The 27639-nt window shown below is 58.7% G+C and overlaps 14 protein-coding genes across 14 annotated transcripts; 7 read left to right on the forward strand and 7 right to left on the reverse strand.

Annotated features, from left to right (window-relative positions):
- The first annotated feature begins 145 nt into the window (after window positions 1–145).
- On the forward strand, window positions 146–1042 carry BDZ90DRAFT_233134 (ACN9-domain-containing protein). Its single transcript, XM_025506527.1, has 2 exons — window positions 146–621; window positions 728–1042. Exons 1-2 carry the CDS (start codon window positions 217–219, stop codon window positions 950–952), a joined length of 630 nt encoding a protein of 209 aa, XP_025361120.1. The 5' UTR covers window positions 146–216; the 3' UTR covers window positions 953–1042.
- On the reverse strand, window positions 898–1392 carry BDZ90DRAFT_40353 (hypothetical protein). The gene has a single exon (XM_025509563.1). The coding sequence runs from the start codon at window positions 1280–1282 to the stop codon at window positions 1028–1030; it is 255 nt and encodes an 84-aa protein (XP_025361121.1). The 5' UTR covers window positions 1283–1392; the 3' UTR covers window positions 898–1027.
- BDZ90DRAFT_233136 (PLC-like phosphodiesterase) lies at window positions 1188–2957 on the reverse strand. The gene is made up of 2 exons (XM_025506528.1): window positions 2387–2957; window positions 1188–2312 (listed from the first exon to the last, which is right to left on the reverse strand). The coding sequence occupies exons 1-2, from the start codon at window positions 2564–2566 to the stop codon at window positions 1503–1505; spliced, it is 990 nt and encodes a 329-aa protein (XP_025361122.1). The 5' UTR covers window positions 2567–2957; the 3' UTR covers window positions 1188–1502.
- A 1744-nt stretch (window positions 2958–4701) lies between these two features.
- BDZ90DRAFT_40348 (Aldo/keto reductase) lies at window positions 4702–6342 on the forward strand. Its single transcript, XM_025509562.1, has one exon. It carries the CDS (start codon window positions 4821–4823, stop codon window positions 6207–6209), a length of 1389 nt encoding a protein of 462 aa, XP_025361123.1. The 5' UTR covers window positions 4702–4820; the 3' UTR covers window positions 6210–6342.
- Window positions 6056–7409, reverse strand: BDZ90DRAFT_233139 (retrieval of early ER protein Rer1). Its single transcript, XM_025506529.1, has 4 exons — window positions 7195–7409; window positions 6826–7118; window positions 6607–6746; window positions 6056–6534 (listed from the first exon to the last, which is right to left on the reverse strand). The coding sequence occupies exons 1-4, from the start codon at window positions 7385–7387 to the stop codon at window positions 6477–6479; spliced, it is 684 nt and encodes a 227-aa protein (XP_025361124.1). The 5' UTR covers window positions 7388–7409; the 3' UTR covers window positions 6056–6476.
- A 221-nt stretch (window positions 7410–7630) lies between these two features.
- BDZ90DRAFT_233140 (hypothetical protein) lies at window positions 7631–9564 on the forward strand. The gene is made up of 2 exons (XM_025506530.1): window positions 7631–7919; window positions 7999–9564. Exons 1-2 carry the CDS (start codon window positions 7680–7682, stop codon window positions 9478–9480), a joined length of 1722 nt encoding a protein of 573 aa, XP_025361125.1. The 5' UTR covers window positions 7631–7679; the 3' UTR covers window positions 9481–9564.
- Window positions 9565–9570: 6 nt separating this feature from the next.
- Window positions 9571–10640, reverse strand: BDZ90DRAFT_261324 (hypothetical protein; the record flags this gene model as incomplete). Its single annotated transcript, XM_025508366.1, has 2 exons — window positions 9571–10101; window positions 10200–10640. The coding sequence occupies 2 exons, from the start codon at window positions 10638–10640 to the stop codon at window positions 9571–9573; spliced, it is 972 nt and encodes a 323-aa protein (XP_025361126.1).
- A 199-nt stretch (window positions 10641–10839) lies between these two features.
- Window positions 10840–13245, forward strand: BDZ90DRAFT_253921 (hypothetical protein; the record flags this gene model as incomplete). The annotated part of the gene is made up of 3 exons (XM_025507808.1): window positions 10840–12053; window positions 12246–12762; window positions 12826–13245. The coding sequence occupies 3 exons, from the start codon at window positions 10840–10842 to the stop codon at window positions 13243–13245; spliced, it is 2151 nt and encodes a 716-aa protein (XP_025361127.1).
- Window positions 13243–15689, reverse strand: BDZ90DRAFT_233142 (ArgJ-domain-containing protein). Its single transcript, XM_025506531.1, has 2 exons — window positions 15258–15689; window positions 13243–15190 (listed from the first exon to the last, which is right to left on the reverse strand). The coding sequence occupies exons 1-2, from the start codon at window positions 15661–15663 to the stop codon at window positions 13353–13355; spliced, it is 2244 nt and encodes a 747-aa protein (XP_025361128.1). The 5' UTR covers window positions 15664–15689; the 3' UTR covers window positions 13243–13352.
- A 164-nt stretch (window positions 15690–15853) lies between these two features.
- BDZ90DRAFT_241686 (hypothetical protein) lies at window positions 15854–18437 on the forward strand. Its single transcript, XM_025507399.1, has 2 exons — window positions 15854–17879; window positions 17964–18437. Exons 1-2 carry the CDS (start codon window positions 15893–15895, stop codon window positions 18134–18136), a joined length of 2160 nt encoding a protein of 719 aa, XP_025361129.1. The 5' UTR covers window positions 15854–15892; the 3' UTR covers window positions 18137–18437.
- On the reverse strand, window positions 18148–20986 carry BDZ90DRAFT_241690 (hypothetical protein). Its single transcript, XM_025507400.1, has 3 exons — window positions 20284–20986; window positions 20147–20215; window positions 18148–20069 (listed from the first exon to the last, which is right to left on the reverse strand). The coding sequence occupies exons 1-3, from the start codon at window positions 20555–20557 to the stop codon at window positions 18388–18390; spliced, it is 2025 nt and encodes a 674-aa protein (XP_025361130.1). The 5' UTR covers window positions 20558–20986; the 3' UTR covers window positions 18148–18387.
- A 2158-nt stretch (window positions 20987–23144) lies between these two features.
- Window positions 23145–24008, forward strand: BDZ90DRAFT_221906 (NIF-domain-containing protein; the record flags this gene model as incomplete). Its single annotated transcript, XM_025504504.1, has 1 exon — window positions 23145–24008. One exon carries the CDS (start codon window positions 23145–23147, stop codon window positions 24006–24008), a length of 864 nt encoding a protein of 287 aa, XP_025361131.1.
- Window positions 24009–24151: 143 nt separating this feature from the next.
- BDZ90DRAFT_40535 (hypothetical protein) lies at window positions 24152–25082 on the forward strand. Its single transcript, XM_025509564.1, has one exon. The coding sequence runs from the start codon at window positions 24295–24297 to the stop codon at window positions 24877–24879; it is 585 nt and encodes a 194-aa protein (XP_025361132.1). The 5' UTR covers window positions 24152–24294; the 3' UTR covers window positions 24880–25082.
- On the reverse strand, window positions 25043–27630 carry BDZ90DRAFT_233146 (hypothetical protein). The gene has a single exon (XM_025506532.1). It carries the CDS (start codon window positions 27505–27507, stop codon window positions 25351–25353), a length of 2157 nt encoding a protein of 718 aa, XP_025361133.1. The 5' UTR covers window positions 27508–27630; the 3' UTR covers window positions 25043–25350.
- Between the last annotated feature and the right edge of the window lie 9 nt (window positions 27631–27639).

Consider the following 27639-nt stretch of genomic DNA (forward strand, 5'->3'; position numbering starts at 1 on the left):
CGTAGGCGCTTGGGTCGCTGAGTCAGCCGCCCGTTCCGTAGCTCACCGAGTCGCCCCCGCCGCCAGTCCGCCCTCGTCGTGTCTTGCCCCGCTCCACTTGACATTCTCTGCATGCATTTAATTCACGCTTCAATCTCGCCTTCCTCACCATCACAAGACTAGATAGACCCTGATCGACGCATAGAGCTCCTCATCACTACCTCCTCTCTCGCAGACATGGTTCACCCAACCACTCTCCGCTCCCTGCAAAGGACAGCCCGCCTGCTCAGCGACAACCTCCCATCATCCCCTGCCGCATCCTCCTCTTCTTCCATCTATCAGCGAGCCGCCTCTTCCCTCCTTCCCCCTCTCCCCCTGTATCGTCGCCTCCTTCGAGCTCATCGCACCAAGCTCTCCTATGAAATGCGATCATTAGGCGATACTTACCTTCGGGATGAGTTCAGGCGACACAGAAGTGTAACCAACCCGCTGCAGGTTGTGGGCTTCTTGGGCGGGTGGAAGATTTACTTGGATCAGTTGGAAGGAGAACTTGATGGTGGGATTGCCGGTGCGACGACTGGTGAAGGTGGAAACAAGAGGTTCTTCGAGGGGAGGAAGTTGAGTGCTGAGGAGTTTGAGAAGGTGAGACCCGGTCGCGGTTGCGCCTCATCTCGCTCATACCCGCTGGCCGAAAGAAGTCGTCCTAACTCCCTCTCTTTCCTCCACTGCCTCGTTTTCATACTCGCAGCTCTCAGAAGAACAGCTCTACCAGCTGCACGAATTCATGACGGCCACGCAGGACTTGTATGACCCCAAGGCACCTGGCCCACCTGGACCGCCGAGCGCCGATGGGAGTGCTGAGACTGCAGAGGCGGCAGGGAGGAAGTCAGGAGCAGGTGAGGCTAAAGAGGGAGAGGGAGAGAAGGTCATCAAGGATATCTTGGAGTCATCATCGCCGGAAAAGAGGAGATGACGGGGATGTTGAGGGCATGATGCGCACATGAGAAGCTGGTGAGCGAGCCCGCTGTAGTGGATGCGCCACTTTACCTCAGGCAATAGACAGTAGCATTTGGCCAGCAGACTGATTTGTTTGAGGGAAGTCGTCGGCTGCTCGCCATCGTCCTCGCTTCACTGCCGTGGTCACTCGAGTAGAGGCTGCATTGAGTTGAGTCGCAACGCCGGCTCTTTTCGTGGATGAAAGGGCCGACGCCACTGAGCGATGAAATGTCATTGTTCTCGTCTGAAGACTTGAGCAGCTAAAGATGAAGAGGTGGAACGCGGTAAGAGGAGATGCTGAGAACATGTGCGAAGCGAAAGAGCTACATGACGAAACGGAACAAAGTTTCTGACGTCGTGAAGAAAGAGGAAAGGTGTCTATGAGCTCCCGTACCCCACAGGTGCGATGCTGAACTTGATTAATCGGAGGCGTAGTGGTCTTGACGGGAAAAGAGGGAGAGTCCGTGTCTTGCTCTGTGTTGACGAGACGATGCGTGACGATGTGTGTTCCTGAAACTGCGTGTCCTCTATGCCGCGGCAACGGGGATGGCGGCCGCTGGAGGAGCCATCGGCGGGACCTCGGACTTCTCGTTGACAGCTACAAAGCCGGGCGATGAGGTGTTGGAGCTAGGCTGGCTGCTAGCACCCGCACCACTTTCGTCATGTACCTCTACGGGGACCTCCTGCTGGACAACTCCCCCTGAGGCAGGCGCAGGAGCCATGGGCACAACGGTCTCGGGCACGTCGAGGTGCTCGGCCGTCTTCCAAGCCTCCTTGAAGGTCACGCCTGCCCTCTTCTCCAGTTGGCCGATCCAGACACTCTGTACGCACCACTGGTGGAACGTGTAGTAGCGGAGCGTCGACCAGCGGAAGAACATGCCGACCTCGTTGCGGCGATACTGCGGGAAATCGGCCGTCATGCCCTCCCTCACATCTTGAAGCATGGCAGTCTTGTCGGTGAGAATGGCCTTGACGCCCCAACGAGTCGCCTCGACCATCTCGTCTTTCCTGTTGACGGTCCACACAAAGACGTCCTTCCCATCGCGCTCAGCTCGGCGGAGAAACTCCTGCCCATCGGTCCCGATGAGGGAGGGGAAGCTCATCGAGAAGCCGTCGCAGTGCTTCCAGAAGTAGGTGGTGGCAGCCCAAGGGGACCCGCCGATGTGAATGCGGCGCATGGAAGGGACGTGCTTGAGTGCAGCTGCGAGGAAGCAGGGGTGCCAGAGGCCAAGGATGAGACGAGGGGAGAGGTCCGTGGCGTAGGATGGGTAGGAGGAGACGACTTGCTTCATGAGCTTGAAGAGGACCTCAGGGTCGTTCTCTGGTTTGATGTCGATCTGCAAATGCGCGAGGAGGGGAAGGAGTGATGAGATCGGCGTGTCCTTCTGCCCACGGCACGCGGACCACTCACGTTGAGCTTGACATGCTTGTTCTCCGGTCGCATCAGCAAGTCGCAAACGTCCTTGAAGGTAGGCAGCTGCTGATGAGGCTTCTTGGTCGTCCTGAAGTTCTCAATGACGCCTTTCCAAGGCTGCTCCTTGATGAGGCCGGTGCCATTGGTGGTGCGCTCCAGCGAAGGGTCATGAAACATGATGATGACGCCGTCGGCCGTGACGTGGACGTCTGCGAAAAAGTTGGTCGAGGGATGAGTAAAACGAAGGGGGGCCGTTGGGCGGCAGAAGCGAGCGTGTAGCGAAAATGTTCCCCCCTCGTCCTCTTTTAATGTCGTGTGCCATCCGCCTCGACTCTACCCGCCAAACCTCTTTCCCGCAGCGAGAAGTCGCTTCCCGCTTCTCCCCAGCAAAGGAGCAATCAATCGAGGCTACGGGCGCAGACACTAACCAGACTCCAGACCTTCAGATCCATCCCTGACGGCACGCTCGAAGGAGGCAATGGTGTTCTCCGGGAAGGCAGCCGAGGCTCCACGATGACCCCAGCACTCGGGCATCGCCGGCTTGAGATCCTTTTTGAGGAAGGATTTGGTAAGGGGCCGCATCGCGGTGATGATGAGGATGAGGAGAAGATGAAGCAGCGAGGGAGTAAAGAGGGTGGCGGCAGTGATGGTAGTGGTTGGGAGTAAAGGGAGGAAACGTCAGCTCAGGTCCATTTGATCGCGTGGATGGTGTGGTGTTGACGAGTTGACGAGGGCCGGCGACAGGGACAGGGCCCACGTCGTTTGGCACGTTCTGCTGTGGGGTAATGTGGTTCCGCGCCCTCGTCCCACTTCGTCGATGTCCTCCTAGTCACCGCGATCCACGGTCTCGTCGAATCTCAGTCACTCTGACTCTCAGCTGCTCGTTACTCACCTCGCTTGTCTCAGGAGGTGGAGTGGTCGCTGCGAACGTGCCCGCCTTGGCGCGCGTGCCCGGCTTCGCGGTGCCGCTCATGCCGCCACTGCCGCTACCAGGACCGCTCATCGTCGACGACGACGACGATGCGAGGGCGGAAAGGTGAGAGGCGAGGACGGATGCTCCGACTTCTCTGAAGTAGGTGGGCATCGAAGGTGATCGAGGGAAGGAAGGTGTGGTGTGGTGAAGAGGAGAAGTGTGATTGCAATGCGGCTCGGCCTTGACCAAAATTTGGAGGTGGCGCGGGGCAGAGAGGCTGACAGCTGCAGGGACCAGAAACGCTCTTCTAGTCACCGATGGGCGTGAGCGAGATGAGCGTGTAAAGAGGTCGAGGTCTACGAGACGAAGTCAATGGGTAGAGATGCGGATGGTAAAGAGCGAAGAAGAGAAGATACCGCATACAACCCGACGTCAAAGCAATCTCCCACCCCTCTTGTCGCTGCATCACTCATCAGGCAATACGGTCAAACCTCCATCTTGCGCCGGGCCCGCGGCACTCAGGCACGATCCGTCGTCTTCGTGAGCCGGCAAATTCTCGCTCCCGTTCGTGCAGCCGGCGGGGCGCGGGCTCACGGCGCTCTACGTCGTCGCGGGGGGCTCGGGTTGTCGACATCTTGTCATGATTGCGAGAAGGCTGACATCGATAGCTTGACACCAGAATGGAGACGCAGAGAGGGACAAGTCACGACATCTTAGCGGGGGGCTCGCAGGAGGTGCAAGAATGATGAAATAGAGTGACACGGAGTGGGTGAAGGCCGCTGCCTCGTCGTCGTGCGCCAACAAGCTTAGGCTTTGGGCTCTGCCGAAGCTTCGAATCAGGGTCCATTTCATCTCGCCTGCGCGACTACGACTACGGCGCACAACGCTTTGCACCGTCTTGGACAGCGCAAAGCTGCCGTCGAGTTCGATGGTGCCGAATTGAGCAGCAGAGGAAACGAGGCGACCTGGTGGCTGCTGATGGAGGCTACGCTGCCTAGCTCGTGGGCGGCGTATCCCTGGCCGTCTTTGCGGTAGTGAGCAGCTATCCTGACGCTTCCCGACGGCGTGAGCGGGAGGCCGGAGTCTCGCGTGTGCTTCAGGGGACGCCAATGAGGCATTCGAGAGCCACGCTGGTCATGACGAGAGAAAAGGTCTGCGAAAGCGGTTTACGAAGTGTACCTGTGCCGCTTGACACAGGGCAGCAATCCTTGCTTCTCCTCGACTGTCCCTCCGAGCTGGAGCATCCCAATTCTAAGAAGCTGAATACCTTCGAGGGCATGTCGTCTCGATGGACATGGCCGAAAAGAGCGAAGTGAGGCAGACCCAACTCGAGGAAACTCGGTCATATCATATCTCGCCCTGTGCGTGCATGTCTTCCGCTCAACTCCACACGCCGCTCTGTCCGTCCGTCCGCCATCTCGCTCACTCGCTTGCAGCAGAAAAGTCGACCCACCAGTCCTCTCCATCCATCCCTTCCATCCAGCATCCCTCACTTCTCCACAGCATCTTCCACGCAGCATGCCCCGCCATCCATCACGCTCTCCATCCCCAGATCACTTCGGGCCCGCCCCAGTCCTGCCCACTGCAGAGCAGGACAAGGACCCTTTGTACCACCCAAAGAACGGCGTGGCACCATGGGCTTACGGCGAACCTTCACCAGGCCACGCCGCTGCTCCATCCATTACACATCTCCCTTTGGAGAGCGCCTGCTCCCCGCTCATCTTCGGCGGGGGCGTTTTCGGCGCTGGGATGTATAATGCAGACTCCTACATCCGCACAGACGTCCCGTTACGAACTTTGCTCCTCGCCTTCCGGTACGGCGTCAATGCCATCGATACCTCGCCTTACTACTATCCTTCGGAGTACATTCTTGGCAGACTCCTCGCTGCACTGCGACCAATCTATCCGAGGGATTCTTACTTTCTCTTCACCAAATGCGGGCGGTATGGACCTGACAAAGGGGATTTTGATTATTCGCCGCAGAGAGTGAGGAGAAGTGTCGAGGCGTCTCTCAAGCGGTTGGGTTCCGAGTGGTTGGATGTAGTGTACTTGCACGACGCCGAATTTGTGGCAGAGCAGGTGGGAGATCCCAGTGGCATGAACGCGGCGAGGGTCGCGAAGGGCGACAATGAGGCCTTAAGAACGTTGGGTCTTGCAGAGGGTGACGAGGGCAAGGTGCACGGCTCTGGAGACGAAGTGATCCTCAAAGCGGTAGAGGAGCTGCTACGCCTCAAGAGCGAAGGCAAAGTAAGACGCATAGGCATCAGCGGCTATCCTTTGCCGGTACTTCTCCGTCTTGTCCGCCTAGTAGCGGCCAAATACCCCAAGTCTGGCGGACTGGACGTTGTCCTCTCCTACTCTAATCATACACTCCACTCGGATATCCTCACGCCCTACCTGGATCTCTTCAAAGGGTCAACACCCACGGGAGGGCCAATTGTGTTCAATGCCTCGCCCTTCAGTATGGGCCTCCTCACTGATGCGGGTCCGCCAGGCTGGCATCCGGCAAGAGAGGAGCTCAAGGAGGCTTGTCGGGAGGCAGGAAGGCGGATACGCGGGCAGGAGGGGGAAGCGACGCTTGCCAAGACAGCTCTGCTCTATGGCATCAGAGGGGCAGAGACGAGTGCCAAGCAGCCGACACCAGATGGTGGTGCGGACGAGGGTCTCAGCGGCGTCAGACTACGCACCCTGCTGGGTATGAGCTCCCCAGAGCAGGTGCAGGACGCTATTGAGGCTTATCGCGTTCTATTGGCTGGGACCGCAGCCTCGACCGGCAGCAGTCAAGACGCCGAGCGACATGAAAGTTTGCTGCAGGCGTACGAGACGCAGCTACGCAACGAGCGCATCGTGATGGAGGAGATGGACAGGGCAGGAGTCAGGGACGAGAGTTGGCCTAGTGGAATATGAGGAGAGGTGCTGGAGCAGGACTGGGTAGCGAGTGGTACTAGCATTGCATCTACGTCATCTCTCAAGGCGAGGCGGTGAAAGAGGGAAAGTAGGAAAAGGAGCGAGGGCGGGTGATTGACAGGTGTGATGGAAGGGATTGTTGGTGCGAGACTGAGATTTGCCAAAGGACCCAGAGTGACAATGATCTTGTAATCACTAGACAAGTAACGACCGCTACACGATATGACGACACGATGCTGTCGTCTGCTGCTATTTGCTGCTACCCCTTTACTTGTACGTCTTCTTTCCCAGGTCAAAGGGTACGTAGCGGTACTTGATCATGTGCCTGGCGCGGCGAGGAGAGGCAAGATCATCAGCTGTCGTTGCTCGTACTCAACACTGACAAGCGTGTACTCACTTGATCTGCCTCTTCATTGTGATTCCCAGAAGGATGAAGAAGTACATGACCAAGATTGGCCAGTAGACGGGTACGTCACAGAGCTCTGTGAGCGTACATGCCAGGGAGATGAGAATGGCCTGCGTCGCTGAGAGCCAGAACTGGCGGCGTGAACATGAATGAGAGGTCAGCATACGGAGGGCGAGTATTGACCTGGTTTCAAGAGATGGCGTCACTCACCTTGAATTCCGGCAACCTGCGAATGAACGGCCTGAACTCCTCCTCCGTGTTCACGCTCCCGTTCGTCCCAGGGTTGCCAAATACGCCGCTCATCAGTCCACCGCCGGCTCCACCTTGCCCTCCAGCTCCGGCTCCCCCTGGTGACTTCGCCGCCGCGGACGCTGAGGTCGGCAGACCGGGCTCTCCTTCCTCAATATCCTGCGACGCGAGATCGTCGTAGAGTTGCGGGTCGAACTTTGGCTGGAGGAACGCAAGGAATAGGTTGAGAAGGTAGATGAAGAGGGCGTAGCATACTGCGAGCGATTGGAAGCATCACATGTCAGCCACAAGTTGCAGAGCTAGGCTGCCTCCCATCTCGCTGAAACACACCAATATACCACCCCTGAGCAATGACGATCCTCAAGACGAAGAGGGTGAGCAGCCCGCCTGTCGTGGCCCATCTTCTCCCGACGAAGGGCGTAGTCCTGTCCAAAGCAGCTTGGAGGCGCATCTGTGTCACTCGCGCCTGCTCAATGGCGTGCGCCACCGCTGGCGGGGGATTGGCGCCCAGCTCGGATGACATGGCACTGTTGGTGAGGAGCGGGTAGGGAGGAAGGAAGGAAGGATGTCGAGCGAGAGGAAGCGCGACAAGCGGCGGCCAAGGCGTGGCGTCGCAGACGGAGCCCACTTTCGCTTCTCCGTTGGCTCGACGCCGCCGTCCGCCCAACAGACAACGTGGAACCCCCTTCCGGCTGAGGCCCACTGCTCCGCTCCACCAAAGACGGAGAGAGAGGACAGCAGCTGCAGCTCAGCCTCACAGGTTGGACCCCGCATTATCACCACACCATAACCACGAAACTTATCCTCACGCCAAGATGGCGACTCCCTCCTTCCATCCTCCCGACATAGACGCTCTTCTGCTGCTAGAGTCGCCTCTAGCACGCGCTCCCTATGAGGATCTCAGACGCAGGATGCGCGTCCACCAGCGTATCACTGAGACGACCTTTGGAGGGTTGGCAGGGGTGACTAAGGATCTCGAGGGGTGCGGTAGCAAGGAGGAAATGCTCGGGAAGCTAGATGGAGTAATCGAGAGAGTGAAAGCAATGAGGGAGAGGGTAAGTGGCATGCACACGGAAGCGTGTCCTTTCCTCAATGATCGTTGTATGCTGACCACCTTAGCTCCCCCTTGCTCAGCTCAACCCCCTCACCGGCCACCTCGAGTCCTCCCTTTCCATGCTCCAAGATCGTACGAAGCACCTCGCAGAGATTCACGATATCGTGGGGTCAGCAACAGCTGCATCTACCAGCACGGACGCTACAGTCGAAGCCGCATCGGAGCCTGCCGCCGCGTCTGACCTGCATCCCCGCTACCAAAGCTGGACGGATACCCGCCTCCATCGCATGATAACAGACTGGCTCCTCCGCCGAGGGTACGTCTCCTCCGCAGCAAGCTTTGTACAGTCGCGCTCCCTCTCCTCCCTCGTGGACATCCCACTCTTCCGCGAGCTGGCAGAGATTCGCTCTTCCCTCATTCCGGCGCCTAGCTCAGGGGTCGCGCCTTCGTGCAGCTTATCGCTAGCATGGTGCACGGAGAACAAGGCTGCCTTGAGGCGCTTCAAGTCCACGCTGGAGTTCGATCTGAGGGTGCAGGAGTTTGTCGATCTGTGCAAGTCAGCGCCATCAGGAGGGGCAAGCAGGGCAGCGGCATTGCCTGCTGCAATCAGCTATGCGAGGAAGCACCTTCTCGCCCCTTACAAAGCGGCACTGGCTGCGAGCGCTGAAGGAGCTCCCTCCGACGGCAAGATGGAGGTGGACCCGGCGAAGGACCAGGACGAGGAGGACCAAGCCATCAACGCCCGCATCATCTCGACTGTCAGCCAAGTGCTCGGCCTCCTCGCCGTCCCTCCCGGCGGGTACGCATACGAGGACCTCTACTCCCCTCTGCGCTACAGGCAGCTCTATGACACGCTCCTCGCCGCCGCACTGCGCATCTACTCGCTCCCGCCGCAGCCAGTGCTACACATCGCTTTGTCTGCGGGCCTCTCATCGCTCAAGGTGCCTGCATGCTACAATGGGGAGAGGAGTAGCCAGTCTGTACATCAGGCTGCGGCGGCTACTGATCCGCCGGAGGCGGAAGGTGCTGGACCGGTCAACGAGGATCTCCTCGCCGACGTTCATCGCGAGGTTGAGGCCGAGACGCGCAAGCACGATGCTGAGCTGCATGCCTCCTCTTCTGACGAAACAGTGGACGAGACACGCAACAATGACTGCCCAGTCTGCGCAACGGTTGGTTGTGGCCACAAGAAGAAGAAGGGCGGCAATGAGCTCGGCTTGGGGGTTCTGGCCAAGGAGGTGCCTTGGAGCCACCACAGTAATTCGACGATCGTCTGCCGTATTACGGGAAAGGTGATCAGCGATTCGGGTGAGGAGGCGGACGAGGTTGTTGCTCTTCCTAATGGGCGCGTATACAGTCGCCGAGCGCTTGAGGCAGGCTTTGTGGGGAGGTTGTCTGGAGAGGAGGTCAAGGAGGAGGAAGTAGTTGGGGATGGCAGGTCCCCGTGGGGAAGTAAGAGGGACAGGGCTCAAGTTGTGGCCGAGGGAGGCGAGTTTGTCACCTGCCCGAGGACGAAGAGGCGCTTTCCTAGGAGTGGGGTCAGGAAAGTCTATATCACATGAGGAGGCGGAGCTCTTTTTACGCTCCTCTCTGCGCATTCAATCTGTACATTATAGGCAATCCCCACTTGATCTTTCACCTCGATGTGTGCGCTAGACAAGCTCAGCCCTACCCGCCCTTACCAGCGCTCTCACCCCACTCCAACTCAGAAGATGGACGCTCCCCTTTACAAGCTGCACAGTCTCGCCGTCAGCCATTGTCAAGCTTCCGCAGTCCTCGATGCACCTGATGAAGACGGGCCCTTGGGCATCCGGCCGCGACACCATCCCGCCTGCTGAAGAGCCGGGTTCCTCGTCCAAGGCGTCATCAGCTAGCCCGCGTAGCGACTCGGGCAGATAGTCGAGAATAGACGTGTTGAAGTGGGTTGCGCGGATCGAGGCGTACTTGCGGAGGTAGGCGCGCTCGAGAGGTGATACCAGCATTGCCCCTCCTGGCCCACCACCGTCATCGTCTCCAGCTAAGGAAAGGTAATGCTGCGGGTGTTCCTCCAGCTTGGAGAGGCGAGTCCGAAGAAAGGCACGTAGAAGCCATCGTGCTCGTTCGACGTCTAACTGGACGAGGCTGAGCCGCAAATGTTCCTCTTCTGATGTGGCCTCGTCTGTTGAGAGGAGGGTGAGGATGGACTGCGTACGAGGGAGTGGCAGAGGGGCGGCGCCTGAATGTCAGCTTTTGCCTGCTGTCTCCCCGTCTCGCTCCAGTAGACTGCATCGTGATGACTCACCACCTGCTGCTCGACCTGTGCACAAACCTCATCGACTACTTCATCGCATCTGAGGCTGCCATTCGGATCAGACCAGGGCAGTAGCTCGGGGCAGGATCTCTCTGCTACCCAGGCTTTTTGTAGGCGTGTGATGGCGGGAAGTGGTGGAGGAGGGCCAGGACCGGGCGCTGTGGGCGCTGCACCGCGTATTGAGAGGGAGGGGGACAAGCCGCGATTGTATGCTGGGGGGCGTCGTGGTGGTGTAATAGCCCCTGCTGAGGTTGACGGGCCCGCGTGACCGCCGCCACGAGAGAAGGGCGAGGCCGAAGGCGATTCGAGAGCGTATGCTGCTGCGCTTGAGTCATTGGGTTTGTTGCGTCTCGGTGTTGCTAGCATCGAGGGGGATGAGGGCCCCGCAACGGGACCGTCCTCATCGTCTGAGAGGGAGTAAAATGCCGACATGCTGGACGAGAGGAAGGAAGTGATCAGGCAGTCAATGCCAATGCTCAGACCAACGCCTCTGTCCGCCTCTCCCTCGAAGTCAAAGGCGAGAGTGGAAGCCACGCGACGCGCATTGCGGGGACACGGACCAAGCATTTTGGGCCTCGAGGCGCATCGTCTTCTTCCTTTCCTTCGTTCCTTGCTCTGGAGTCCCTTGGGAATGAGGCATCAATGGGCCCTCGTTCAAAGGCTTGCAAGGCAATGTGCCGCATCAAGAGCCTCCACCACTCTGCCTCGTAGGCTCTTGGCTTCACAGTGCCCGATTCTTCGCCGCCAACCCTTCTCGTCAACGCCGAAGCGCAGGGAGGACGATGCCTTTCTCGGCTGGCTTCCTCCACGGACTCACTCGGCCTCCTCGATCTATGCGTCAGATGAAGGCAAGGAAGTCACGCTATCTGGATGGCTCTTACCATGCCGCAAGATCTCCAACTCCCTCTCCTTCCATCCTCTGCGGGATTCGACAGGCGTCGTACAGCTGGTGGCCCGAAACGAGCTGGTGCAGACCCTCGCCAACCTGCCACCTGAATCCGTCGTTCATGTCACTGGACAAATCGGCAAAAAGAAGCAGAAGCAACAAAACCCTCCTTTGCGTGCGGGGGAGAGCAGTCGCCTCCCCTCCTCGACCGCCCAGGACGAGGTGGAAGTCGAAGTATTCTCCTACCACCTCTTGGGTCGCGCTACTTCTTCTCTACCCTTCCAGCCAAGTGATGCCCACAACCTCCCTTCCGAAGAGCTCAGAGCAAAGTATCGCTACCTGGATCTTCGCCGTCCTCAGCTCACGCACAACATACGTTTGCGAAGCCGAGTCACCCACGCCATCCGCTCTTATCTGCACGACGAGGGCTTCCTGGAGATCGAGACGCCCCTCCTGCTCCGATCAACGCCAGAGGGGGCAAGGGAGTTTCTGGTCCCTTCACGTCTCGCGCCGGCATCAGAGCAGGATGAGGAGGTAGATGCGGGCGCACCAACTTTCTACGCCCTTCCTCAATCCCCGCAGCAGCCAAAGCAGCTCCTCATGGCATCTGGCGTCACCGATCGCTACTTCCAAATCGCAAAGTGCTTCCGTGACGAGGCTGGGCGAAAAGATCGACAGCCGGAATTCACGCAAGTCGATTTAGAGATGGCGTTTGTGGACGGGGCCGCTCCACCTCAGGCGAGGGATGGGTGGGCCATCGGGGGATCGCAGGTACGGCGCGTCATCGAGGGGCTGGTGAGGGCGGTCTGGAGAGAGGCCAAGGGGGTCGATCCTTTAGAGCACGAGGAAACGGGCTTTGAAGTCATGACATATCAGGATGCGATGCGGAGGTATGGTTCGGACAAGCCTGATGTGCGTTTCGGACTAGAGATTGTGGATCTCTGCCCCTACATCCGAGAGTCGGGAGCCGCTGGGGAGCGGGCAGAGGATGAGGAGCGACCAAGCCGGACTGTTGAGGTGCTGGCACTTCGAGTGTCCGCAGCAGGCAAGGACAGCTCGACGAGCAAAGGCAAATCTACAGCTCCCTCGAGCCTGAGCAACAAGGACCTTACCGACCTGATGAAGGACAAGTCCGGCTCCTCCACCGCTAGCAAGCTAGAGCGCTTCAAGTCATCTTCTTCCTCCTCGTCTGCATCTCCGCATGCGCTCGCAAAGCTCCTACTGCACAAGTCCTCTCACCTGCGCTCCCACCTCGAAGACCTCGAGATCAACCCAGCAGACCTGGACGCCGAGCTTCTCGCACAGGGAGTTGCTGAGGCCCTTCGGGTGGGCAGAGCAGACCCAAATACTCTGACCTCTGATGGTCAGGAGGAAGACGTCCACCTGTTCGTCAATACACGCCATTCCCCAGCAGATGGAGGAAGCACAGAGCTAGGAGAACTACGACTGCGTCTCCGGGATGCACTCGCCTCTCGCTCCCTCCTCCCAGCGCACCTCCTCGACCCTACCCTCTCACAGCCGCGCTTCCTCTGGATCACCCAATTCCCTCTCTTGACCCGCTCTGATCCTGACAAGGCCGACCTATCCCAGGGAAGATGGAACGCGACGCATCACCCTTTCACTGCCCCAAGCGTGGAGAGTCTACCGGCGCTAAAAGAGGTACTGCAGGTAGCGGACGGGAAGCAGGGGTTGGACTTGGATGCCCTACTTTCTAGTCCGCGGATTTCGGAGCTGCTCAATTCAATCCAAGGGCAGCATTACGACCTTGTGCTCAACGGCGTCGAGCTAGGGGGCGGGTCAGTTCGTCTTCACTCTGCATCCTTGCAGCGCGCCGTCATGGAGAAAGTGTTGGCTCTGCAACCTCATGAAGTCAAGCGATTCGACCACCTGCTCAGCGCATTGGCGAGTGGGTGCCCGCCTCACGCTGGGATAGCCCTGGGACTGGATAGGCTGGTTGCGATGCTAGTTGAGCAAGTCGGGGGGACGGCAGCGAGTATCAGGGACGTGATTGCTTTTCCGAAGAGTGCGGGTGGGAGAGATAAGCTCTTTGGCGCGCCTAGTGTGGTCGGGGGGGATGAAGGTGGGGCTCGCGGAGATGAGGAAGAGAGAGTGCTCAACGAGTTCAGGTTGCGAAGGAAAAGGGACGATTGAGGAGCCACGCTTCGGAGAGTTATGCATTTGTACTTGTCCTTCATTGCCACCATTCTAATAGACAGCCTTGCGATCCACGGTCTCAACCTTCTCCCTCCACAGCCTCGTCACGACCTGTAGTCACCATTGATCGCCACATACTCCTTACTAAAATCGCACGTCCAGTACGTCGCGCTGGCCTTTGCTTCCTTCCCACCATTGACGTCAGCCCACGCCCCTCCTTGAAGGTCCACCTCAATCACAATATCCTCCAATGCAAGCAATCGTCCCGCCTCCGTCTCATCCACTGGCTGCGGAGCTCCGTTCTTGAGCACCACAAGAGGCTTGAAGGCCTCACCGTTGGCTCCGCTAACAGACGCTGCAGTAGAAGGCGGTAAGAAACGAACCGTCACTTTAGCAGGATCGATGCTCCACCCCTTTGCTGCCCCCTCACTCTCTCCAGCAGGTAGCTTTGCGTACCCAACTGCACAAAGGATTCGTCCCCAATTCGCATCCCCACCGTGGAGCGCACACTTGACCAGCGCGCTCGTCGAGACACTCCCCGCGACAGCGTGGGCCGTCTCCCAATTGGGCGCTCCCTTCACTTGGACCTCGACGAACTTCTCTGCTCCTTCACCGTCGCGGACGATGAGCTGGGCAAGCTCGATGCAGAAACGAGTGAGAACGTCACGGAACTGGGCGTAAGAGGCGGAAGACTCGGTGAGGAGTTGCGAGTCGGGGACTTGCGCATGGTTGTTGGCCAGGGCGAGGATGGTATCGTTTGTGCTCATATCACCGTCGACGGAGATGCAGTTGAAGGAGCGAGCGACCGCGTGGTTGAGGGCACTCTGCAGCGCCGTTGGATGGATGGGCGCGTCTGTTGCGATCAACCCCAGCAAGGTAGCGTGCAAAGCTCCACCTGCTGAGCTGGGACCGGCCATGTTGGGGTGAATCATACCTGCTCCCTTATCGATCCCCAGCATACGGTACTCCTGCCCGTCTAGTTGGAAGACGCGCGTGCGCAGCTTAGGAAAAGTGTCCGTCGTCATAAAGGCGCGACTTGTTTCGTGCCACTGCTCAGGCGAGGATACCTCTCCCTGCTGTTGGATCTGCTCTGCCAGGTCGGGCAGCTTAGCCTCGATGGCAGGCATTGGCAGGGGAACGCCGATGACCCCCGTAGAGAGAAGAACGGTCTTGTCCTCCTGCGAGCTCTTGAGGAGTCGGGCCACTTCGGAGTCACAGCGCTTGGCGTCTTCAAGGCCTTGTTGACCGGTGACTGCATTTGCGCATCCTGAGTTGACGAGGATGGAGCGTGCTCGCCCTACCTGCGCGATGATCTCGCTGGACAAGACGACGGGCGCAGCTTTGAAGACATTTTTGGTGAAGGTGCCTGCCGCAGCTGCAGGCTTGCTCGTTGTAGAGACGATCAGCGCCAGGTCGGGCTTAGGGGTCGTTGTGGCTGCGGTCGAGGCAGAGGGGGATGGAGGTGGGCCGGCATTTGCGTCTGGGACGGGCTTGGGAGAGATGGCAGCCTTGATGCCTGCGTAGCCGTAGGCTGCTGCAAAGCCGCGTGGAATAGTCGACGGGTCGAGGGGCTTGACAAAGCGCGTGGCTTTGCTGCTCGTAGAAGAGTAGCGCGTCATGCTTGCAGACGAGGTGGCGGCGGTACGGACAGCGCCACGACGAGCTGCAATGGCAGTGCTGAGGAGCATCAGGGCTGGGACAGCGGAAGAGGATTGTGAGGTCGTAGTTGAAGATGCGAAAGGTTTCGCTCGGTCAGACGAAGATGATGTGGCTGACTCAGAAAGACCAGGGATAGCTCCTCTCCAGGAAGTGCGATCAAAGTAATGGATGCCGTGCACTCCTGCGCCGACGACTGCCGTTGACAGAGTGAGGGCGATGGGCCAGGGCTTGCCGGCGCGTAGGGTCGGATAGCCGTGGAAGGCGAGGTAGAGAAGGGACCAAGCTGCGAGCAGGCAATGCAATGAGTCAGTAGGCAAACAAAGGGAGTGAAATTCACAGGCAATGCTCGCCTGTCACTGTACCAGCGCCGTTCAAAGGATCACCTTGTGAAGTGATATATCCTCCAAGGCCGATGAGGGACCCAATACCAGCGAGCTGCCAAAATGGGGCGAGTCCACCACGAAGGATAGTCTTGGGTGAAGCTACTTTCTGCCCCGCAGTCTTGACTGTGTCTAAACTATGAGCGTCAAGGGCCTTTGCGAGAGGTGACTTCGCTGCGGCAGCGTGACCAGACGACGAAGCAAGGCGAGGTGATCGTGCGTCCGAGTGAGCGGATAAGAAAGATACGGGGACAGACGCCCAGAAGAGGGCAGAGAGGCCGTACGCGTAGAGAGGGTCTTGAGCACCGCGCTTTGCAAGTGAGATGATCGGAGAGGGGGAAGAAGGCGATGCAGGGTTATTTGGAGTCGAGGTCATGAGGCAGACAAGAAGGAGAAGATGGGCAGCATCGCTGGCTGGCTGGCTGGCTGTATGCACGCTTCGACTGACTCGCTTTTGGTCTGACGCCCTCGACCCACTCCCGCTCATCGACTCCCGCTCTTGCCGCTTCCGCTCCTCTCGATTTCTCGCACGGCCTCGCGACTTGCGATTGGCCGCGACTTTGGCGGATCTTTGCTTCCTGCTCCACTCCAAATCCTTACCCAGCATGCCTCCTCATCAACAAGGAGGTGGCGACAAGCGATCCCGCTCCCCCACGCCCTCATCGTCACGCTCTTCAACACCAGGCCCAGCTCCTCCGCCACCTGCCGTCCGCAATGGTGACACAGCAGACTCAGACTCAGACGACGACGTCGGCCCAGCGCCGCCTCCGCCCGCAGCATCCACATCCTCAGCTCCTCCCTCAAAGAAGGTCAAGGTCGCACCTCGCAAGAGCCTCCCGCACGCCAACATCTACCTCTCCGCCCTCCCTTCTGCAACTCGCTACTCTCAATCGTTCATGCATCGCTCCCCGATCAACTTCGTCTCCGTCACACCGTACACCGACTTCCTCATCACAACAAGCGTAGACGGCCACGTAAAGTTTTGGAAGAAGCAGGAGCTAGGCATTGAGTTCGTGAAACACTACCGAGCCCACATTGGTGTGGTGACCGCAACGGCGACTTCAGCTGACGGGAGTCTATTCGCATCGGCGGGGAGTGATGGGACCATCAAAGTGTTTGACGTGTTCAACTTTGATCTCATCAACATCCTCAATCTGGGTCAGTGTATCACGCCAAGGACGCTTGCCTGGGTACACAGGAGAGGAGGAAGAGTCGACGCTGTCTTGGCTGTTGCGGCAGAGGGATCCAATGTCATCCGCCTCTACGACGGGCGAGGCGACGGCAAGCCAACGGCAGAGATCGACAGCGTGCATCGCGCACCCGTCCACCTCCTCAGCTACAATGAGCCAAGCGACTGTGTCGTCTCAGCGGACGAGAGTGGCATGGTTGAATACTGGGCGCCGCGAGAGCCTTACGAGAAGCCTGCTACTTCCAGCAGCCAAGGAGCCCTCTGGGAATACAAAGCCAGCACAAACCTCTTCGACTTCAAGAAGGCCAAGTCTGTTCCAACTTCGCTCGTGTTCTCTCCCAAATACGACAAATTCGTCACGCATTCCCTACCCGACCGAGCTATTCGTGTCTGGGACTTCAAAACGGGCAAAGTGCTCCGCAAGCTAGACGAGAGCCTCGATGCTCTCCAAGAACGACAGGCAGCAGGCACCTCTGGCGTGCCATCCCTCGACGCTATGGAGCTCGGTCGCCGCTTAGCGTTGGAGAAACAGCTCGACGCGGAGAGTGTGGACGCCAAGGCGAGTGCGATCAATTCTGCTCAGGGACTGAGAACGATGAACGCCGTCTTCGACGAGACGGGCCACTTCGTTGTCTACCCGACCGCTTTGGGCATCCACATCATGGATACATACAGCGATGATGCTCCCCCAATTATTCTGGGTCGGGACGAGACCTGTCGATTCCTGAATGTCTCCCTGTTCCAAGGGGTGGGCGGGTCAGCCAAGAAGAAGAGAGGAACACGCAGCTTGGCGCTTATGGCCTCGGAGAATCCCGCAGCAGCAGCAGAATCCAGTGGCGGGGACGACGATGTAGCGGATCCGACGTTGTTCTGTACCGCGTTCAGGAAGGAGCGCTTCTACCTCTTCACGCGTCTGGAGCCCGATGAGGCGGACGTTGCTGCTGGAGCCGACAAGAAGCGTAAGGGCAAGGGTCACGCGGGCGGGGCAGAGAGGGATGTCTTCAATGAGAAGCCGAGTAGAGAGGAACAGACCATTGCCGGTGGGAGCGCCGCTTCGGGAGCTACAGATGAGGGACAGGTAGCATCTCGCTCAACCGCAACAGGAGCGACCTCGACTGCTACATTGCACACCACTCTGGGAGACATCCATGTGCGTCTCTATCGCGAGCTCACGCCTCGTACGGTGGAGAACTTCGTTGGGCTCTGCAAGAAGGGCTACTACAACAATGTGACCTTCCATCGCGTCATCAAGAAGTTCATTCTTCAGACTGGCGACCCTTTGGGCGACGGAACGGGCGGGGAGAGCCTGTGGGGTGGACAATTTGAGGACGAGTTCAGGGCGGAGCTGAAGCATGACCGACCGTACACGTTGAGCATGGCGAATGCGGGGAAAGATACGAACGGTGAGTGCGAGACGCAGGACATCAGGTGACGGCTCAAAAATGGTAGCTGATCTTCTTCTCTCCCCTTCTTCTCACGCACACCAGGCTCCCAATTCTTCATCACCACGGTCCCAGCACAATGGCTCGACGGCAAGCATACCGTGTTCGGACGCTGCACCACGGGCTTCGACGTGGTGCACCGTATCGAGAATGTCCGAGTCGACCAGCACGACAAGCCGAGAGACGCCGTGAGGATTCTCAATGTCACGCTTGGCTGAGAAGGCGAGGGGAATGGTGTGCGATGGCGATGGCATTAGCGAGTGGAAGTTATAAGGAGAGAATAGAGTGAGGAGCGAATAGAGAGAGAGAGGTTGTACAAGTACAGTAGAGTGTAGAAAAAGACACGGAGGAAGAGTGAGGGATAGCGGCGGTGCGGGCGTCACGGTGAAGCCGCATTGAAGGGGAGGGGGAAACGGTCATAGTTGTACAGGGTGAAGAGGGAATCTAGCCCCTCTGCGCGAGTCAAAGTCTAGTAATAAGAGTAAGCAGCCCCATTCTGCTGTTGTTGATGATGGCCGCCGCCGCCTTGTCCGCCTTGATACTGGTGTTGCTGATGGTGGTGCTGGTCCTGCCCGTCTCCCTGCGGGTCATAATAGCTCCCCTGCGCATAATAGTCTGCACCTCCCTGCTGGTAATCTCCGCTCCATTCCCCGTGCTGACCATGCTGACCGCCATTCTGCCCATTCTGCTGATCGTAGTAGTCGTACGAGCTCGCCGCTCGACTGTCCCCACTCGGCCCGGCATACGCATCATAGACATCGCCGAGGGCTTGGGCGTCCTGCTCGCGGGAGTAACCGCCTTGCCCATCGTCGTAAGGAGCATACTCGGAAAGGTCTCCCATGTACGCTCGCGCATCGTGTCCGCCCTCGTTGTAGTCGTAATCATAGTCGTAGGCACCGTCCGTTCCTGCCATAGTAGCGCCAGTGTGACCATTCGGCTTGGCGGCGTAGTAGTCGTCTTGACTGCTGCCACTTCCACCGCTGCCCCCATTCTGCCCGTGGTAGGCATAGTAATCGTCCTGACTGCCGTTGCCCGCTTGCGAGTGCTGGTAGGCCGCATTCGAGTCTGCAGGCGCGAGAGGGGAGCGAGAGTAACTCGTTGGGTCGTGCTGCTGCGCCAATGCTGAGCCGTTGCTGTTGCCGTGAACGACGACGCCGCCTCCAGCTCCCATGCTGCGCTGCGCAAAGAGCTGCGGGCTCGTCCCTATGGGCCCGAGCTGGCTCATCAAATTGGCATGCTGAGAAGTCGACGAAGCTGACGGCGGCATTCCTCCCCTTCCCTTGACATGCAGCGCATACGTCTCCGGGCTAGTCTGCGCGCTAGGCGGCAAGCTGGGCTGCTGGCTTAGGCTGTCGTGGATGGCGTGGCCTCCGCCGTAGGAGTTGCTGTGGCCCATGCTGCTTTGCGCGCCTGCATGTCCTTGGTTCAAGACCAGATGAGCCTGGCTGCCGTAGTCTTCCCCGTACGCCCCGCCATTGCCGTACACGTTACTCGGGCCGTTGCCGTAGGGCGAGGCGGAGCGAGAGACTTTCTCGTCATTGAACAAGTCGACGTCCACCTTGGGCAGAGTAGGCTGAAGCATCTTCTGCCCGACAATGACGCCCTTCTTGTTCATCAGATGCTTGTAGTCCCCTTTTGCCTCGGCTCTCGCAATGGCCGCCTGACGGGCTACCCTCTCCTTCTTCTTGAAGTGTACCAGCTCGGTGATACGCTTGTCGATCTTGTGGCAGCAGTACTCCTTCAAGTTGCCCTTGATGTAGCAGAGCAGCGGCAGGTACATGATCGACGCAATGAGAAGCAGAATTGCCGACCCAGCGAAGATGACGACGGTGAAAATCATGGTGAGCAACATGATAGCGGTGAAGATCGAACCACCGTAGTAGTCGTAGATGTTTGTGCTGAACTTGTTGACCTCAATCAGGCCGTACAAGGTGAGCGCATTGATGACTTGACGGGGACCATCTGCGACTACAAGGCGTTTCCAGCCTTTGAAGGTGAAGAAGATGAAGAAGGCGATCTCGTCTTGCTTCTTGGTGGAATTGTTGATCTGAGAGAAGAGGCAGAAGTGGTCGTAGGAACGAAGCGAGTAATAATTGTTGGCCATGACATTCGTGTAGGCGTAAGAGATGTCGCGAGATCGCACGATGGCGCCTGGAGGAGCAGGTGGGGGCGACGAGGTCTGATCAGCAATGCGTAGCGATATAAGGCTTGTCCTTGCCGCTACTCACGACACTTGTGCGCCTCGTAAGCCAGGAGGAGAAATGAGAAGATGATACAGCCAAAGAAGACCCATTTACCTGTGTATGCAGACGAGGAGGCAGGTCAGTCATGCTTCTTATCCTGATGCGCGTCGCTCCTTGCTCACCGTACTGAATGGGCACGGGCACCGTATTGTCTGGGTTATCCTGCACCTTGTTGTAGATGTTTCCATTGAAGTGATTGAATGCAAGCAGCGTGACGGCGGTGTAGATGTCGGCAATGTACACAGCAAACGACTTGATGACGAGGGCAAAGACGAAGCCGTACTTCATTCTCGTCCAAGCCCCATTATTGTGGTAGTCTCTTACGTCGATGAAGTCGAACTTGTGATCAGGAACCTCCTCACGCTTCCAGGCGGCATTGCCACAACAGCAGGCCATCGCGGCGTGGGGTCAGAGATGAAGCTGCTGACTCGCCGCCGCTGTTATCGCGTGATTTGGACTACGAGGTCGTGTGGGGATCGTGATTGCGAAGCTGCGCTGCGCGTCGTGTTGGTCCGCGGGGAGAAAAGGAGTGTGATGGGATGGAGAGGGGGAAAGGGGCGAGCCGTCAAGGCTTTGGTGGTAGTGATAGGTGAAAAGAGAGGAGCGTGAGTATGGGTGTTTGCGGTGGTGATATCGATGATGGTGTTATTCGAAGGTGTCCGGCGGCTCCGCCCCCCTCGTCGTCTGAGATCAACGACCGGCGCCCTTCGTCGCTAAATTGGTCACCTCACTTGGGAGCCGAGTCGCCTCTCGCTGTGGGTGGCTGCTGGTGTTGGACGGATAGATCCGCTGCCCGCCTCGTCGTCTTCGTCGTCGTCGTCGTCTGTTTCGTCGAAGTCTTCCTTCATAGCCGCGGCTCGGTCGCAGGCCTCGATCCTTTCGGCGAGGCGCCTCTTTCGCTCGCTCGCTCTTTCGAAGTCGACTGGCTGCTTGCCTGCCTGGTCGCCCGGCCACCTGCTGTCTGGCCTCGTCGACTGCATCTCCTCTCCGCCTCCGCTCAACTGCCACGCACCGTTGCCCGCCAGTCCGAGGGCCCCTGCACCCTTTTCGCTGAATGGGGCCAGTCGAGCGAGACAGGAGAGCAAGAAGACAAACACCGTCCGTCGACGACCGACGCCGCTCAGTGACGACCCTACGACGACAAGACGTCAACGAAGACGACGACGCAAGCCACGCGAAGAGGCACGCTCCCTCGATACCACGGCCAATTCCCACCTTCTCTTTCACATCATCCCTCCCCACTCCATTCCCCCTTTCGCGTCCCTTTGCCTCGTCGTTGCGTGCCGTCCAGCGCGGGCAACGACGTAATTCAGGCACCACCAACAAGGACGACCAAGTAGCCTGTGCCGAGCGATCAGTCCCCCTCTCGCCGGCCTCGGGACTCTCTCTCTCTCTTCCTCGTCTTCCCTTTTCACTTCATCAACAACGACGACGACGACCAAGCAGCCGTCAAAAGTACCCTCGTCGTCTCGAAGACGTCATCATCATCTTGCAGGCAGCCACTGTACCGCCGTCTGCACAGCATTCGACGCTCCGCCACATCTTGTCCCTCGTTCCCTCGTGCGATCTGCCATTGGCGTCATCGTCAGCCTTCCCTCACTTATTGTCCTTCCCACCGACGTCTTCCTCGTCAGTCTCCCTCTTCTCCCCACGGTCGCTACTCGTCGTTAAGCTCGTATCGCAGATACCCGCTCATTGCAGAGCAATCACCACGGCGTCCAGATCACTGCGCCAATCAGCATCCAGAGCAGTCACAATCGCCGCTCTCTGAATCTAGCATCGTAGGAGCGCATCGTTGTCCGCTATGTCTGGCAACAATCCAAGCAACGACCCGTTGGCCTCGGTCATCACCCAGGTCCAACCGGGTCAGGGAGCAGCAGGAGGCGCAGCAGCATTGAGAGGAGGAGGACCAGCCAGACCTACGCGTGTGGCCAAGGCAGGCACTGCAAAGGCAGCTCAGCAGCAGCAGGAAGCCGCTGAAAAGAAGAGGAAAAAGAAGCAGCAGCAAGCGGCAGCAGCAGCAGGAACAGCGGCCAGCCCTCAGCAGCAGCAGCAGCAGCAACAGCCACCTTCAACGGCAGCTACTGCCTCGACGGCGTCCACCGGGGAAAAAGCAGCTGAGGGCGATTCGAACGCAGGCGCCGCAGCTGGACCGTCATCAACGCCTACGGCTTCAGCATTGATGCGACAAGAGGGCGTAGAGGGCCATTCCAATGATCCATCGTCCACCCTCGTCGGTACCACCAGCACACTGCCAGAAGGTAGCGCACCTGCCGCCGAGAAGGGAGCCACGCCCGGAGCAGTCGGTGTCGGGGAAACCGACCCAGCTGCAAAGCTGCAGTCGGCACCCACGAACGAGCAGGACATGACACAAGCGGCGCAGGCGCTTCAGAAGGAAGACGACAAGGCTACTCCGCAGACAGCCGCTGCTACTACTGCGACCTCCAAGACGAAGAGTCAGCCAACGACGTCCGCAGCCAAGCAGAGCTCGGCCTCAAGAGCACCTGCCACTCCGGCAGCTCCCTCCTCGAAAGCAGCTCCAGCAGCGGCGAAGAAGACCTCCCCGCTCAAGAAGCTCATCGCCTTCTTGACATGTTCCTCGGGCGCCTCTGCGGCAATGGCAGCAGAGGACGGCGCAGGCTCATCGCGTAAGACTACCTCGGGCGACGAAGTGGAGATGGCAGAGAGGAGCGGCGGCCAGCAGAAGAAGGGAAAGGCCCCACCCACCTCTTCCCAATCACCCTCGACCCCATCACAGAAGGGCCCGTCGGCCAAGCGGTCCAATAATAAGCTCGCCCCACCCATCACTACCGCAGGACTGGGCGGCAAATCACGGTCCGGGGCCGGACGCTCACCGTCGAGGCCGAGCTCAGCGCGAAATTCACTTGAGGGCAGATCAGAGACTGGAGTCGTCGCCCCTGCTCCTGGAACGCCTACTGCTGGTGGGGGCACAATGCTGCCAAGAGAGGAGACGGGCGATGTCATGAGTGGTGCAGTCGTACCGCCAGGCAGCTCGTTCGTCTCGCCGCACGATGTGACTCCCTCCAAGCAAAGAGGCGCAGCGGGAGGAGGCGCCGAGTCCGAGTCAGATGTAGCGGACAGCAGTGCTCCCGCTGCCTCATCTGCAGGCGGAGATGATGACGGTGATGACGGTGCAGACGAGAGTGGCTCAGAGCTTGTCGAAGATTACCTAGACGACGAAGAGCTCAACGAGGAGCAACGCCTGATCGCGGCCGGCGGGATGGGCATCCCGAAGGATGAGTTCGGGAACGAGCGTCCCCTCCTCGTACCCCTGTCCCAGCAGGACTCAGGGCGTAAATGCCTCGTACTGGACTTGGACGAAACACTAGTCCACTCGTCGTTCAAGATGATCCAGAACGCGGATTTCATCGTGCCCGTCGAGATCGAAGGAACGGTCCATAATGTCTACGTGATCAAGCGTCCCGGTGTCGACGAGTTCATGCGCCTCATGGGCCAGATCTATGAGGTAGTCGTCTTCACAGCCTCTCTTTCCAAGTACGCCGATCCCGTGCTCGACATCCTCGACATCCACCGCGTGGTGAGGCATCGCCTCTTCCGCGAGTCCTGCTACAACCACCGCGGCAACTACGTCAAGGACTTGAGCCAGCTGGGTAGGCCGATAGGGGAGAGCATTATCATTGACAACTCGCCCGCGAGCTACATCTTCCACCCAAATAATGCCGTGCCCATCTCAAGCTGGTTCAACGACCCGCACGATACCGAGTTGACGGACCTTTGTCCTTTCTTGGCGGATCTGTGCGACGTGCACGACGTGAGGGCGGTGCTTGACGGGGCGCTGGCTGCGCCGGTCGGGATCGAGGGATAGGGGAAAGAAGAAGCATCAATGGCGAATCAAGGCTGACAAGCATCCTCACGGCTGGGCCATATTCTCAACGGACAACAAGCTTAAGCATCTTTTCTTCACCACCCCGCCACCCCCACTATCCGACCTTGCTAATGGCTTCCACGAGCATCAGCATCGACTGCGGCGACGACGCCGTGCCAGGTCAGGCAAGCGGGCGAGACACCAACCGTCGATCACCGGCACGATACCCGTCCTCGCCAGCTACACCACCCGGACATCCTCCCTGCACCTCCCTGCAAGCATCATCATGATCATCACCGGCTGTCTCCAAGCTGCCGCATCCTTGCACCTACCCCTCATCACGACGCTCCTCTACTCCGCTGGGCTTGCCTCGCTCCTCTTTCCCCTCAACTTAGACCTTCTCATCCTCTTTCATCTGCCAGCTGGGTCTCCTCGGCGTCAATGCCAGCACCACCAGCCCAGCTCACGGCTAGCTCAATACATCGAGGCTATTCTCAGATTGTGCATCCCGTCGGCATTTCGCCGACTACGTCCACCTTGGCATCAGTCGACGTTGCGACAACAGTACCTTTGCTCTTCTTTCACCAGCCCAAGTGGCTGCTCTTCTCTCTACCCTTTTTTCTTTTTTACCTCTTCTTTGCCAACCCCTTCTTTTCGCCATCCTTCTTCGTTCGCCCCACCCCACCTCAACACCACATTACCTCCCTCTTTTGTTTTCCCCCCTTTCTTGCCCCCTCTTCAATACAAAAAGACTCGAAAAGCTAGCTCATGCTTTGCGTCTCGCTACGGGATGATCGATCGATTTTATGGAACCAAGACTGGCCCTGCGCATCTCAAGGTCGCTGGCGTGACGGCTCTTCAGTCTGTGTAAGTCTACTCAAGTCGTCTACGGTCTGCTCACAGCCTTGGAACTCATTGCTCGTGGTATTTGCTGCAATGAGGTGGTGATGGGGGAGAAGAAGAAAGCAGCTACTGGCTGCGCGTCGCCTTCAAAGACCTCGTCGAGGTGGCGCGATGAGGGCGGGCACAAAGGGGTGGAAGCGCGTCCGCACGCGACACAGAGGGAGGGGCGGAAAGGGTGCCTGGTCAGTCGAGCTACGGGAAAACGCTTCTCGCTCGCTGCAATGCCCGTTACCTCAAGCTGAAGTGAGAGATGTGGTATTGATGAATAAGCTCAATCTGACAGGCAGACACAAATGGACTGAGTGGATATCGAAATGACGGACCTCTGAAAACGTGCTTCTTGGAGGACCGGTGGTGATGACCGCAGTCGCTGCTTTGAATCGCACGACGCAACTTAATGCTCGTCAGGGCAGGGCTGGCCTCTGCCATGACGATACCCTTAGTCGACTTGGGCTGCAAGATCGTCCTCCTCTGCACCGTGCATCCCGCCGCTACCTTGGCCTGTCTCCTGCTTCGGCAGGACTGGGATGACAGCCCAGGCGTCGCGCTTGTCTACGGGGCATGTGACCCAATGGCCTACTTTTCGGACCTTCTTCGCTGCTTCGCCGTCCATCTCGGGGCATTGAGGGTCGTCGATGTTCTGCTCCGGGTCGCTCCAGTCAATCTTCCCACCGCCTGCTACTCGCGTCACCGTTGTCAAGCATTCGCGATGCAGCTGGTGACCACATGGCCGCAGTGTGACGAGGCGCCTGTCCAGCTGAGCGTCAAGACGCGCTCGTGCTTCATTGTCGTTGAGACTGACCGCGTTCTCTCCTGTGCTGTTCTCAGGCGGCGTATCGTAATCGGGAAGGCATGCTCCATAGTCGCACAGAAACCCCCTCGCCTTCTCCCTCCGTCTTATCTCCTCACGTAGTGAAGCTTTCGTCGTCGTAGCCTTGCCTTTTCCCTTGCCGTTGCTTGATTCCTCTCCATTTCCCTCTGCAGTCTCAGAGAGCGCCGTGCGACACATGGGGCAAGTCCAATGCTGCGGTGACTGAGCTCCTGCGAGCCATTCGAGCAAGCACTTTCGGTGCATGCAATGGAAGCCGCCGCATGGGACCACGACCACGCGCTCGTCCTGCGCTGCTTGTCCCCCGGCCCACTCCGGCTTGTCGGATCTCTCGTCGTAGATTTCAAGACAGACAGGACATCCTGGCCCCGCATCACTTGCTGCACTGCTAGTACCGTCTTCTTCGGCGTACGCTCCAAGCTCCCCGATCTCGAGTCGAGCCATACGCTTCCTCAGATCTGCGTCGACTGTCTCGAGCCCGTCGACATAGCTGCGAGCCTTCTTCGGGTTCTTGTCACGCTCCTCTCGTAGCCTTGACCAGCGTTGCGCTGATTCGCCCCAGGGTAGCGATTCCGTAAGATCATCCGGTGACAGGCCCATGTCGTCGTAGAGGACCACTGGGAAGGGTGGGCCGCTGACAAAGTGTGCATTGCGCGGGTTTGGGTAGCTTGCTCTCGAGACGTCTGTGACGCTAAACAGAGGCCAGCCCCAGCCGCTCTCGATGTCATAGAGGAAGGAATAAGGACGGTCTGTTGCCCAGTCTGGTACATAAGTGGGCGCCGTTGGAGCCAGAGGGATCATACGAGGGCCCGTCGGTGGCGGGCGAGGAGGGGGACCAGAGGTCGTCCCATTGGCAGATCTGAGCATATGTTCCAGCTCTCGAAAGGCGTCAAGTCGCCCGTAAACACCTGAAGACTGCTCGTTGCGTACCTCTTCGACCTGAGGGAAGAACTCGCCCGGAACAGCGGCGAGGGCTGGGCGTCCATCGGGAGCCGTGAACGGCAGCTTGTACAGTGCAGTGAGCAGCCGTACGCCGTCGAGATATTCGTTGATTGAAGCTTCGTCCTCGGGAAGAAGCTCAGCCCTCTCAAGGTAGTCGTACCCAGCTTGATCGGCCGGCACCAGGCGGCCGCGGAGACGCTCACGAGGTCGTGCAGGCGGGCGCTGTTGCTGTTGGCGTTGCTGCTGGGCCCGAGAAGCAGGCTGACGATGCTCCGTGGTGGACGAGGGAGAGAAGATTGGAGCAGCTGCGCGCATACGATTGCTCGCGGCGCCGCTATTGCCTTGAGTGGCCGCACGAGAAGAGGAATTGGTCGCGGAAGCACTGGCCGGGGGTGCTGGCGGTCGTGGTGTTCGCTGACCACCGCCACCCCACATGGCTCGTGCTGCAGCGCCTAATCCAGTCGATGATGCTGTGGGCCTGTTGGTTGCTGCCGATGCAGTTGCCGCTTGACCCATTCCATTGCTGATACTGTTGCCATTCGTGGGCTGCGGTCGAGCAGGCGAGCCCAGGGGTTGAGAGAAGCCACTTGGACTTGAAGCGGATCGAGGCGCAGCTGAAGTAGTAGATTGAGAGGGTGCAGAGTTGGTGCTGCTCGCAGGATTTGTATCGTTTTGAGAAGCGCTTGCTAGCGAAGCTAGCCACGCCGAGTTGACAACAAATTGCTCAGACGGTCTCGATGTCGCGTGTGAGGTTACACGCTGAGCCGCGCCACCCGGCTGTGTGTTTGGTTCATCAGATCCTGCAGGAGGCTGTCTGGATGGCATGCTGCTCTTGATGTCAGTGTGATGATGTTGCGACGATGATGATACGGTAAGGAAGGAAAGGAGGGGCTTGAGCGCCCCCCTTCAATCAACTTCTCCCTCGAGGGCAGCAAAGGAACAAAGAAAGGATGCGGA

Source organism: Jaminaea rosea, assembly GCF_003144245.1.
Source record: "Jaminaea rosea strain MCA 5214 unplaced genomic scaffold BDZ90scaffold_10, whole genome shotgun sequence".
NCBI lineage: Eukaryota > Fungi > Basidiomycota > Exobasidiomycetes > Microstromatales > Jaminaea > Jaminaea rosea.

Excerpts from the sequence above, each read along its gene's own strand:
- BDZ90DRAFT_233134 (XM_025506527.1), top strand. The coding sequence starts at position 217 with ATGGTTCACCCAACCACTCTCCGCTCCCTGCAAAGGACAGCCCGCCTG. Across the intron at positions 622-727 it reads GTGCTGAGGAGTTTGAGAAG|CTCTCAGAAGAACAGCTCTA; the intron begins GTGAGACCCGGT and ends TCATACTCGCAG.
- BDZ90DRAFT_40353 (XM_025509563.1), bottom strand. The coding sequence starts at position 1,282 with ATGTTCTCAGCATCTCCTCTTACCGCGTTCCACCTCTTCATCTTTAGC.
- BDZ90DRAFT_233136 (XM_025506528.1), bottom strand. The coding sequence starts at position 2,566 with ATGTTTCATGACCCTTCGCTGGAGCGCACCACCAATGGCACCGGCCTC. Across the intron at positions 2,313-2,386 it reads ACAAGCATGTCAAGCTCAAC|ATCGACATCAAACCAGAGAA; the intron begins GTGAGTGGTCCG and ends GCGCATTTGCAG.
- BDZ90DRAFT_40348 (XM_025509562.1), top strand. The coding sequence starts at position 4,821 with ATGCCCCGCCATCCATCACGCTCTCCATCCCCAGATCACTTCGGGCCC.
- BDZ90DRAFT_233139 (XM_025506529.1), bottom strand. The coding sequence starts at position 7,387 with ATGTCATCCGAGCTGGGCGCCAATCCCCCGCCAGCGGTGGCGCACGCC. Across the intron at positions 7,119-7,194 it reads TGCTCAGGGGTGGTATATTG|TATGCTACGCCCTCTTCATC; the intron begins GTGTGTTTCAGC and ends AATCGCTCGCAG. Across the intron at positions 6,747-6,825 it reads GCAGGTTGCCGGAATTCAAG|TTCTGGCTCTCAGCGACGCA; the intron begins GTGAGTGACGCC and ends TCACGCCGCCAG.
- BDZ90DRAFT_233140 (XM_025506530.1), top strand. The coding sequence starts at position 7,680 with ATGGCGACTCCCTCCTTCCATCCTCCCGACATAGACGCTCTTCTGCTG. Across the intron at positions 7,920-7,998 it reads TGAAAGCAATGAGGGAGAGG|CTCAACCCCCTCACCGGCCA; the intron begins GTAAGTGGCATG and ends CCCCTTGCTCAG.
- BDZ90DRAFT_233142 (XM_025506531.1), bottom strand. The coding sequence starts at position 15,663 with ATGACCTCGACTCCAAATAACCCTGCATCGCCTTCTTCCCCCTCTCCG. Across the intron at positions 15,191-15,257 it reads CGGCGCTGGTACAGTGACAG|CTTGGTCCCTTCTCTACCTC; the intron begins GCGAGCATTGCC and ends GCCTGCTCGCAG.
- BDZ90DRAFT_241686 (XM_025507399.1), top strand. The coding sequence starts at position 15,893 with ATGCCTCCTCATCAACAAGGAGGTGGCGACAAGCGATCCCGCTCCCCC. Across the intron at positions 17,880-17,963 it reads TGCGGGGAAAGATACGAACG|GCTCCCAATTCTTCATCACC; the intron begins GTGAGTGCGAGA and ends CACGCACACCAG.
- BDZ90DRAFT_241690 (XM_025507400.1), bottom strand. The coding sequence starts at position 20,557 with ATGGCCTGCTGTTGTGGCAATGCCGCCTGGAAGCGTGAGGAGGTTCCT. Across the intron at positions 20,216-20,283 it reads GCCCGTGCCCATTCAGTACG|GTAAATGGGTCTTCTTTGGC; the intron begins GTGAGCAAGGAG and ends CTGCATACACAG. Across the intron at positions 20,070-20,146 it reads TTACGAGGCGCACAAGTGTC|GCGCCATCGTGCGATCTCGC; the intron begins GTGAGTAGCGGC and ends CTGCTCCTCCAG.
- BDZ90DRAFT_40535 (XM_025509564.1), top strand. The coding sequence starts at position 24,295 with ATGATCATCACCGGCTGTCTCCAAGCTGCCGCATCCTTGCACCTACCC.
- BDZ90DRAFT_233146 (XM_025506532.1), bottom strand. The coding sequence starts at position 27,507 with ATGCCATCCAGACAGCCTCCTGCAGGATCTGATGAACCAAACACACAG.